General features: G+C 43.2%; 1 protein-coding gene across 1 annotated transcript; it reads left to right on the top strand.

The window, feature by feature from the left end:
* The first annotated feature begins 2,747 nt into the window (after window positions 1-2,747).
* LOC110510141 (arrestin-C-like) lies at window positions 2,748-11,286 on the top strand. Its single transcript, XM_090226560.1, has 14 exons — window positions 2,748-2,972; window positions 6,403-6,435; window positions 7,377-7,407; window positions 7,536-7,596; window positions 7,694-7,738; window positions 8,239-8,492; window positions 8,596-8,669; window positions 8,919-9,057; window positions 9,176-9,260; window positions 9,341-9,413; window positions 9,503-9,640; window positions 9,728-9,811; window positions 9,921-10,369; window positions 10,726-11,286. Exons 2-13 carry the CDS (start codon window positions 6,428-6,430, stop codon window positions 10,021-10,023), a joined length of 1,095 nt encoding a protein of 364 aa, XP_090082686.1. The 5' UTR covers window positions 2,748-2,972; window positions 6,403-6,427; the 3' UTR covers window positions 10,024-10,369; window positions 10,726-11,286.
* Window positions 11,287-11,493: the final 207 nt, after the last annotated feature.

Genomic DNA, 11,493 nt, shown 5'->3' with positions numbered 1-11,493 from the left:
TAGATGAACATGGTACAGCACTAAACTGATATTGTTAGATGAACATGGTACAGCACTAAACTGATATTGTTAGATGAACATGGTACAGCACTAAACTGATATTGTTAGATGAACACAGTACAGCACTAAGCTGATATTGTTAGATGAACATGGTACAGCACTAAGCTGATATTGTTAGATGAACACAGTACAGCACTAAGCTGATATTGTTAGATGAACATGGTACAGCACTAAGCTGATATTGTTAGATGAACACAGTACAGCACTAAGCTGATATTGTTAGATGAACATGGTACAGCACTAAACTGATATTGTTAGATGAACATGGTACAGCATTAAGCTGATATTGTTAGATGAACATGGTAAGCTGACATTGTTAGATGAACACGGTACAGCACTAAGCTGATATTGTTAGATGAACACGGTACAGCACTAAGCTGATATTGTTAGATGAACACAGTACAGCACTAAGCTGATATTGTTAGATGAACACAGTACAGCACTAAGCTGATATTGTTAGATGAACACAGTACAGCACTAAGCTGATATTGTTAGATGAACACAGTACAGCACTAAGCTGATATTGTTAGATGAACACACTACAGCACTAAGCAGATTTTTTATTTTTTTTACCTTTATTTAACTAGGCAAGTCAGTTAAGAACAAATTCTTATTTTCAATGACGGCCTAGGAACAGTGGGTTAACTGCCTGTTCAGGGGCAGAACGACAGATTTGTACCTTGTCAGCTCAGGGATTTGAACTTGCAACCTTCCGGTTACTAGTCCAACACTCTAACCACTAGGCTACCCTGCCGCCCCAGATATTGTTAGATTAACACAATATTGAAGTTAATTCAGCTAAACTAGTAATATAACCAACATATAAGATATGTTAAGCAAACTGAAAATATACACTACCGTTCAAAAGTTTGGGGTCACTTAGAAATGTCCTTGTTTTCCATGAAAACATACGTGAAATGAGTTGCAAAATTAATAGGAAATATAATCAAGACGTTGACAAGGTTATAAATAATGATTTTTAATTGAAATAAGAATTGTGTCCTTCAAACGTTGCTTTCATCAAAGAATCCTCCATTTGCAGCAACTACATCCTTGCAGAGCTTTGGCATTGTAGTTGTCAATTTGTTGAGGTAATCTGAAGAGATTTCACCCTATGCTTCCTGAAGCACCTCCCACAAGTTGGATTGGCTTGATGGGCACCTCTTACGTACCATACGGTCAAGCTGCTCCCACAACAGCTCAATAGGGTTGAGGTCCGGTGACTGTGCTGGCTACTCCATTATAGACAGAATACCAGCTGACTGCTTCTTCCCTAAATAGTTCTTGCATAGTTTGGAGTTGTGCTTTGGGTCATTGTCCTGTTGTAGGAGGAAATTGGCTCCAATTAAGCGCCGTCCACAGGGTATGGCATGGCGTTGCAAAATGGAGTGATAGCCATCCTTCTGGAAGATCCCTTTTACCCTGTACAAATCTCCCACTTTACCACCACCAAAGCACCCCAGACCATCACATTGCCTCCACCATGCTTGACAGATGGCGTCAAGCACTCCTCCAGGATCTTTTCATTTTTTCTGTGTCTCACGAATGTTCCTCTTTGTGATCTGAACACCTCAAACTTAGATTTGTCTGTCTATAACACTTTTTTCCAATCTTCCTCTGACCAGTGTCTGTGTTCTTTTGCCCATCTTAATATTTTATTTTTATTGGCCAGTTTGAGATATGGCTTTTTCTTTGCAACTCTGCCTAGAAGGCCAGCATCCTGGAGTCGCCTCTTCAATGTTGACGTTGAGACTGGTGTTTTGCAAGTACTATTTAATGAAGCTGCCAGTTGAGGACTTGTGAGGCGTCTGTTTTTCAAACTAGACACTCTAATGTACTTGTCCTCTTGCTCAGTTATGCACCGGGGCCTCCCACTCCTCTTTCTATTCTGGTTAGAGCCAGTTTGCACTGTTCTGTGAAGGGAGTAATACACAACTTTCTACGAGATCTTCAGTTTCTTGGCAATTTCTCGCATGGGATAGTCTTCATTTCCCAGAACAAGAATAGACTGACGAGTTTCAGAAGAAAGTCTTTGTTTCTGGCCATTTTGAGCCTGTAATCAAACCCACAAATGCTGATACTCCACATACCCAACTAGTCTAAAGAAGGCCAGTTTTATTGCTTCTTTAAATAGCACAACAGTTTTCAGCTGTGCTAACATAATTGTAAAAGGGTTTTCTAATGATAATTTAGCCTTTTAAATTTTTTTACTTGGATTAGCTAACACACCGTGCCATTGGAACACAGGAGTGATAGTTGCTAACAATGGGCCTCTGTACGCCTATGTAGACATTCCATTAAAAATCAGACGTTTCCATCTACAGTAGTCATTTACAACATTAACAATGTCTACACTGTATTTATGATCATTTTGATGTTGTTTTAATGGACAAACTATGTGCTTTTCTTTCAAAAACAAGGACATTTGTAAGTGACCCCAAACTTGTGATTTTTTCACACTCAAAGGTGAAAAGTTTAGTTAATTTACAAAGTATTGTATCCAATTACCAAGGTAGGCCTCTTTCCTATAGAGTGCAAAACCCTGTGAGTATTAGACGTTCAGCATACTGTAAGCCACGGGACCAACAACAGGCTTTAGAGAATCACTGTTGTTTTATACTTACCATAGATCAAGGTCATGTCTCTGTCCCTGGGAGTACTTTACTGTGCAATGCACGTTTTAAATCAGTTGGCTGTGGTATTTTTAAACCATATGTTGTCAAAAAAAAGGTGTTTGCTTATTGAATAATTGGATTGAGAGACAGACAACAGCATCTTAAACAAGAAAGTTAAGTCGGGGGAGGGGTCAGAGGTCCGGCTATAAAGAGTGATGTCAACAGTCAGAGACTGCACTCTAACCACAGAACACTAGGGATTTGAACGTCAGTGGAACACTGATAGCTTTAAGAAAGGTAAGACATCACCATTCTTTTTGCTTCACAGCTTTGTAGTTTTGTAGAAGGAGACAGATGACAGAAGAGACAAAGCCTTACTCTGTGAATAGCAGAAGTACATTATAACAAACGTCCTAACTGCAAATAGGTAGAATAATTGAAACTTTCAATGCCTACACAGTTTTCAACTGGCTTTAAACCAGTATTGATGCTGTCTAAACCGCTGTAATATAGTTGAAAATAAGTTGGTACATGTTTCAACTTGTAGCAAACCAATTATTGCACTTCAATGAACATTACGCACTGTCTAATTGGGAGCCTCAAATGTTATTGTAGCATGGAATAGCTCAACCCTGACTTCGTAAACACTTAGGTCTTTCCTGTCTGGCCTGTTAATACCCATGTCAGTCAGATTTAGTAGGGGATAGTAAAAGGTATTAAGTGAATTACATTGTAAGGATTATTTTTGTCACTCAGGTCAATGATAGAAAAGTAACATAGCATCCTTCCTGTAATTGCAGTAAAATGTACAACACTCAGGCATATAGCTACTCAATCTAATTCATTGATATCTGATACTGGAAATGGCAGTGGGTTAAATCCCTGGTAGCCTACTGGCAGTGTCTGGTAGCCTACTGGCAGTGTCTGGTAGCCTACTGGCAGTGTCTGGTAGCCTACTGGCATTGTCTGGTAGCTTACTGGCAGTGTCTGGTAGCCTACTGGCAGTGTCTGGTAGCCTACTGGCAGTGTCTGGTAGCCTACTGGCAGTGTCTGGTAGCCTACTGGCATTGTCTGGTAGCTTACTGGCAGTGTCCGGTAGCCTACTGGCAGTGTCCGGTAGCCTACTGACAGTGTCTGGTAGCCTACTGGCAGTGTCTGGTAGCCTACTGGCAGTGTCCGGTAGCCTACTGGCAGTGTCCGGTAGCCTACTGACAGTGTCCGGTAGCCTACTGGCAGTGTCTGGTAGCCTACTGGCAGTGTCTGGTAGCCTACTGGCAGTGTCTGGTAGCCTACTGGCAGTGTCTGGTAGCCTACTGACAGTGTCTGGTAGCCTACTGGCAGTGTCTGGTAGCCTACTGGCAGTGTCTGGTAGCCTGCTGGCAGTGTCCGGTAGCCAACTGGCAGTGATCGGTAGACTACTGGCAGTGTTTGGTAGCCTACTAGCAGTGTTTCTGGTAGTCTACTGACAGTGTCTGGTAGCCAACTGGCAGTGTCCGGTAGACTACTAGCAGTGTTTCTGGTAGTCTACTGACAGTGTCTGGGAGCCAACTGGCAGTGTCTGGTTGCCTACTAGCAGTGTTTCTGGTAGCCAACTGGCAGTTTCCAGTAGCCTACTGGCAGTGTTTCTGGTAGCCAACTAGCAGTGCACGGTAGCCTACTAGCAGTGTTTCTGGTAGCCAACTGACAGTGTCCGGTAGCCTACTAGCAGTGTTTCTGGTAGCCAACTGGCAGTGTCTGGTAGCCTACTGGCAGTGTCTGGTCGCCTACTGGCAGTGTCTGGTAGCCTACTGGCAGTGTCTGGTAGCCTACTGGCAGTGTCTGGTAGCCTACTGGCAGTGTCTGGTAGCCTACTGGCAGTGTCTGGTCGCCTACTGGCAGTGTCTGGTCGCCTACTGGCAGTGTCTGGTCGCCTACTGGCATTGTTTGGTTGCCTACTGGCAGTGTCTGGTAGCCTACTGGCAGTGTCTGGTCGCCTACTGGCAGTGTCTGGACGCCTACTGGCAGTGTCTGGTAGCCTACTGGCAGTGTCTGGTTGCCTACTGGCAGTGTCTGGTTGCCTACTGGCAGTGTCTGGTTGCCTACTGGCAGTGTCTGGTAGCCTACTGACAGTGTCTGGTTGCCTACTGGCAGTGTCTGGTTGCCTACTGGCAGTGTCTGGTTGCCTACTGACAGTGTCTGGTTGCCTACTGGCAGTGTCTGGTTGCCTACTGGCAGTGTCTGGTAGCCTACTGACAGTGTCTGGTTGCCTACTGGCAGTGTCTGGTTGCCTACTGGCAGTGTCTGGTAGCCTACTGACAGTGTCTGGTCGCCTACTGGCAGTGTCTGGACGCCTACTGGCAGTGTCTGGTTGCCTACTGGCAGTGTCTGGTTGCCTACTGGCAGTGTCTGGTAGCCTACTGGCAGTGTCTGGTAGCCTACTGGCAGTGTCTGGTAGCCTACTGGCAGTGTCTGGTCGCCTACTGGCAGTGTCTGGTAGCCTACTGACAGTGTCTGGTTGCCTACTGGCAGTGTCTGGTTGCCTACTGGCAGTGTCTGGTAGCCTACTGACAGTGTCTGGTCGCCTACTGGCAGTGTCTGGACGCCTACTGGCAGTGTCTGGTTGCCTACTGGCAGTGTCTGGTTGCCTACTGGCAGTGTCTGGTTGCCTACTGGCAGTGTCTACCATCTGTAGGAGAAATGTGCTGCTATTACATTGTGGAACAGATCTCTCTGATAAAGACAGCTGACTGCTGACAATCCAGTCTTAACTTCTTACTACTGAAATATAGTCAACTACTACCTGTAAACTCTACAGGTAGTCCCTGTAACACTTTCCAAATGCAACTCAAGAAGGCCGCTCTCCATGGTCATCAATACCATGGTGTCTGTGGAGGTTGCTGAGGGGAGGACCAAACCATGTTTTTGATGCATTTGATGCCATTTCACCTCATTCCGCTCCGGCCATTACAATGAGCCAATCCTCCCTAATTAAGATGCCACCAACCTCCTGTGCATGGCGTATCCATTTGGGACACTTCTGGAAGCACTATCCAGGAATCCACTGTAATTGATTGAATACTGGTCTTGTATTGAGATCTGGAAAATGGACAGCAACATTGTTGAGGATTGAAAGTGAAACAGTCCCAAAATACAAACAAGAGGAATGTCAATAGTGGATTTAAACTTATTTTTCGGGTTAGACTAAAATGAGAAAATTCTTATTATTCCTTTTATGAGTATTGATACTATTACGATCTCATTTTATTATCTTCATCTATCCGCTGTAAATGTTTCAGGAAAATAAGACACCTTGTGACCCTGTGACCTTGTGAATGCTTTTGGGAAACCTTGGTCAATATGCGTAATCCACCAGGGACGAGAGGATGAAACCCCTCTGTTTAGAATGGAGTATTACAGAAGAATGTGCTACCTTGTAAATCCTGCCCAGGTTACGTTTAGCTACTGTTAGGGTCTCTGTGCCCTTGCAGTCTATTAGATGAGCGTTGTCAATAGCAGCAGTACTTTGAAAAGCTAAACCCCAGCCAAGATTTGGCTCAGGACAACTAACAGTGATGCTGTAATCTCATTCCACCAGATTATTCCCTGTCACTCAACACAGATACAGCATCCTTTCATCCGTAACTCAGTGGTGAATCAGGGGTTATGCCTGATTGTGATTGAGATTCACTTCTTGTTGTCATTTTCATGAACTCACACGTTTTGTTTTGTTTTGTTTTGTCTTCCACAGAAAAAAATCCTGAAATTGCTGAAAAATGTCTAAGTAAGCCCCCACCTGATTTTCAATCCGACTACATGTTGATAGCATTGCAATGTTATTGAATGTCGTACATGGTCTATATTACTATTACTATGTTACTAGTAAAACTGTGTTTTGTTTGTTTGGCCAATGTAATTGGCTGTTTGCACCATGCCCCAAAGAGCCTCTTAATCTGTGAGAGCACAGAGGCAGATGGATCTATTGAATGAACCTGTTCTCTCACCCACTACATCACACTTTGACTATCAAAGGTGTCACAGAGTAGATGTCCTTAGATGCACCTCCTCATCTTCACTGTGCTTTAGAAGCACACATGGGAAGAATTCCAAACGTTTTTTACTGAGAGGTAGCAACATTCCTCTATTTTATATACACTCTTAATAATAGGTTCCCTGAGGACTACTGAGAGGAGGGCTCCAGTCAGTTCAACAGGATCCGAGAGAGAGGCAGGCAAGGTGCAGCTTTGACTTGAGTGCCCTTGAATACCACAAGCACTACGTGGTGAATGGTCACTCATTCAGGGGGGCTTACAGCCCGAGTCAAATCCAGCCAGTTAGGTAATATTACACTCAAGGGTTAATTCCTCAGATCTGCTCATGTAAGACAATGTACGACCCTGGCTGATACCTGCTGCCCTCAGTATGGTCTGACAAACACATCTCCAAACATTCAGGATTAGGAAGCATTTTGGACAAAACATGTCAGTTATCATCATTTTGTATAAATAATATGTTTATATTGGGTTGTGTCATTATAATTTGCATACCTTCGCACATTTGATTGACTGTTGATTGATAATTTGTCTTCTGATAAACCTTTGTTTTTTCACTACTTGACATTAACATTGAGTGTTTAATCCTTGCAGAATGTGCCACTTTGGTCACTAAAGTAAGACAGAGAAATGTTTTAAACACTGCTGACCGTTTAGTTTGCTATTTTCTCAGGGTATACAAGAAAACCTCTGGGAATGGCGCAGTAAGTGAAAACCTTTTCTGTCTCTCTAATACTTGCCCCATAGAAATACCGACCATCACCTATTTGTGATAAGTGTGATAGAGCTCCAGAAACATTTTGTTTGACCATTTTTTTCTTCCTGTCTTCAGCTTACCCTTTACCTGGGAAAGAGAGACTACGTCGACCATGTTCAGAATGTGGACCCCATTGGTAACTCTTACTTTTACACTTGGCACTTCTGTATCGTAAGTTTAGACATTTGTGTTGGGGGGAAAATCTCTAACATCTCTACCCATCGTTGTTACAGAGGGAGTGGTGAAAATTGATCCTGCAGACCTTGGAGGCAAGAAAGGTACACATTATTTTACAAAACTATTCTTTACAGATAAGTTACTAATGTTAGTAGTCCTGCAGAATGACTATACACTGGCTAATGTGTATCCTGGTCTCTAGTGTTTATCCTGGTCTCTAATGTTTATCCTGGTCTCTAGTGTTTATTCAGGTCTCTAATGTTTATCCTGGTCTCTAGTGTTTATTCTGGTCTCTAGTGTTTATCCTGGTCTCTAATGTTTATCCTGGTCTCTAGTGATTATTCAGGTCTCTAGTGTTTATCCTGGTCTCTAATGTTAATCCTGGTCTCTATTATTTATCCTGGTCTCTAATGTTAATCCTAGTCTCTAGTGTTTACTCTGGTCTCTAGTGTTTATCCTGGTCTCTAGTGTTTATCCTGGTCTCTAGTGTTTACTCTGGTCTCTAGTGTTTATCCTGGTCTCTAGTGTTTATTCAGGTCTCTAATGTTTATCCTGGTCTCTAGTGTTTGTTCTGGTCTCTAATGTTTATCCTGGTCTCTAGTGTTTGTGCAGCTGGCCTGTGCTTTCCGTTATGGCCGTGAGGACCTGGATGTCATTGGACTGTCCTTCAGGAAAGACATCTGGTTCAAGCACCTCCAGTTGTACCCTGCTGCTGACCACAAACCCACCCTCACTCCCATGCATGACTGCCTGCTCAAGAAGGCAGGAGAGCAGGGCCATGCCTTCACTTTCGACATTCCCGTAAACCTTCCCTGCTCTGTCACACTCCAGCCAGGACCAGATGATGCTGGAAAGGTAGGCACTTGCCTTGCTATTTATATATATATATTTTTTTTACCACAGATATATTATATTCAATGATTCATGATATTTACATTGGCCTTTTGTGTATACCTAGGCTTGCGGTGTGGACTTTGAAGTGAAGACCTACATTTCAGATGTGGCAGACCCAGAAGAGAAACTTGACAAGAAGTGAGTGGCTGTCCAAATACTTGTCTTCTTTTATTGAAATACTTTACACAATAAGACATGGAAATTCTACATCTACATGTAAAAACAATTGTTTCTTTCTGACACTTTTCCCTCCCTCCCTCCCTCCCTCCCTCCCTCCCTCCCTCCCTCCCTCCCTCCCTCCCTCCCTCCCTCCCTCCCTCCCTCCCTCCCTCCCTCCCTCCCTCCCTCCCTCCCTCCCTCCCTCCCTCCCTCCCTCCATCCTTGTAGAGACACTGCCCGTCTGATCGTCCGTAAGATCCAGTTTGCTCCAGATGCAACTGGTGCTCCTGGTCCCAAGGCTGACATCTGCAAGAGCTTCATGATGTCTGACAAGCCTGTCCACCTGGAGGCCTCTCTGGATAAGGAGGTGAGTTAAACAGAAATCCTCACCGGCTTCTACAGCGCATATACTGTAGCAGCTATATTAGAATACATGACAAAAAGGGGTTGCAAACAGTGAATTGTTTTTCTTATATTGATATCAGATCTATTACCATGGAGATCCGATCAATGTCAACGTCAAAGTCAAGAATGAAACCACCAAAACAGTGACAAAAATTAAAGTCACAGGTAAGTCTATCACCGCTGACTCTGAATGGTAGAACTAAAATACTATACTTAAGTTTATAACAGTGGGCTCTTTCCTCCAGTTGACCAGACTACAGATGTGGTGCTCTACTCCGCGGACAAATACACCAAAACCGTACTTTGTCAAGAGTTTGGGTGAGTAGACAGAAACCAACCCTCTCCTCATCATCTTCTAAGAAGTGCTCTTCTCCTGATCCACTAACATCTCCAACCTTCTCTTACAGAGAGACAATAGATGCCAATAGCACATTTGATAAATCCCTCACCATCATCCCCCTACTGGCCGACAACAAGGAGAAGCGCGGTCTGGCGCTGGACGGCAGACTGAAGGATGAGGACACAAACCTAGCCTCCAACACTATGTGAGTGGCAGTCTACATTATTTTCACATTCAAATCTAGACACAAACAACCTGAGTCCATCTCTGTCTTCTCCTTTCTCCTCATCAGTATGAGAGACGGTATGGATAAAGAAGTGTTGGGAATCTTGGTCTCCTACAAAATCAAGGTCAACTTGATGGTGTCTTCAGGAGGGTAAGTCTTAGATTAAATACATGTTTGCCTGTAAGCCAATGCCATGTTTTACATTGAAATTGAGGACAATATTAAACGCTAACCAATGATGTTCTTCACTCCCATTCAGCTTGTTGGGAGGTCTCACAGCCAGTGACGTACAGGTGGAGCTCCCCTTGATCCTCATGAACCCCAAACCCCAAGGTAAAGTAATAGTGTTACCTAATGAATAATAGGATTTACCATATCTAACAGACTGTCAAAGCAGAACTGATGTGATGAGGGTGCAATGTCTCTCTCTCTACTCATTTAAGGTTGCTATTCAATGTTACTAATGTAATCCATCAACTCTTTTCCCTTCTACAAAATCAACCCCATTACACGAGCAGATGTGTGAGTAAAACATTATAGGATATCATTTTTAAATACATATTAGTGGCATACACCGCAGTGTTCAGCTCTAATGAAACATAGTCTGTGTTATGCACATTTTAAAGTCATTTTGAACTGCCTTGTGACCTTGTGCTATTTTCGTGTTTCCTTTATGACCTGCAGAGGTCTCCCGGTGGGAGAGTAAAGGTGAGCTTCTATCCGTCAGACTTATAGACCCTAACGTACAGTAGAGATACATTTGATGTGAAGTGCCCGTTCATTGGAGGGCTGTTGAACTCTGGTCTTTATATAGAGGGCAGGCTTTGCCATTACTATCACCAGTATTGGAATAGTGCTGGCATAAAGGCACCTGCGGTTGTATTTCAATGAAGTTCAAACAACTGTAGATCAGATGATCCCGTGACTGAATCGAATGATTCTAATTATGACATTACTTCAGCACGAGAGTTCACTGCCTCAGTTCATGTGCCATCATTCACTGTAGTCATTTGTGACAGTCACCCAGCAGCCATATTTATTGTATGTGTTTTGTGAATCCCCAGAACGCATGTTACCCTTGAGGCTGAGTACATTCCCCCAGCAGAAGAAAGACGAGGAAGGAGGGACTGCAAAGTTCAATGGAGCAAAGCTGTTGATGGCTGTCCAGATTGAAAGGCTGATGACCAAAGCAAAGAAGAAACTGGAATACCTCATAGGAAGAACTATCAATAAAAAATGATAACAGCTTTATATGATGTTGATATCTCTCACTATTACGGGCATTTTAGTGTTGTATTTTAGTGGTTTTGTCAATGTGAGCCTGTAGTACCTGTACTGTAATGTAGATATCCAGCCATGCGTATGAGTCACATCATTTCAAACGTAGCTTAATTAACCATTCACTCTGTACTTCTCACATAAAACCAAGGGGGGTTAATGAACACATTCACTATAAAGGGGTTTATTGGTTTGCGGATAAAACTCACCTAAACTACTCCATCAAACAGGGAGTCCGGTAGTACTCAGTTTATCATATTCAAAGAATTGTGTTTTTCTGTGGTATGTATGTATGTTTTGGACTGATAAGTCATTGAACCAAATAAAAACAACTCATACACTTCTAAGACTGGGTATTCATCCATTCACTGCAGTGCATTGAGGGGAACTGTCCATGGTGCTGAACTGGCATCAGGTAACGTCACGTCTTCATAGCAAAACATGTTTTATAATTAAGCAATAAGGCCTGGAGAGGTGTGGTACATGGCCAATGTACCATGGCTAAGGGCAGTTCTTATGCACAACACAATGCCTTGATACAGCCCTTAACCGTG

This window comes from Oncorhynchus mykiss, chromosome 29 (assembly GCF_057628025.1).
Source record: "Oncorhynchus mykiss isolate SJ-2025 chromosome 29, ASM5762802v1, whole genome shotgun sequence".
NCBI lineage: Eukaryota > Metazoa > Chordata > Actinopteri > Salmoniformes > Salmonidae > Oncorhynchus > Oncorhynchus mykiss.
This window is presented reverse-complemented; position numbering and strand designations above follow the sequence as displayed.

Bases quoted from the DNA above. Each gene is read 5' to 3' on its own strand.
- LOC110510141 (XM_090226560.1), top strand. The intron at 9,414-9,502 runs GTGAGTAGACAG...CTTCTCTTACAG, and splicing joins GTACTTTGTCAAGAGTTTGG to AGAGACAATAGATGCCAATA. The intron at 9,812-9,920 runs GTAAGTCTTAGA...ACTCCCATTCAG, and splicing joins TTGATGGTGTCTTCAGGAGG to CTTGTTGGGAGGTCTCACAG.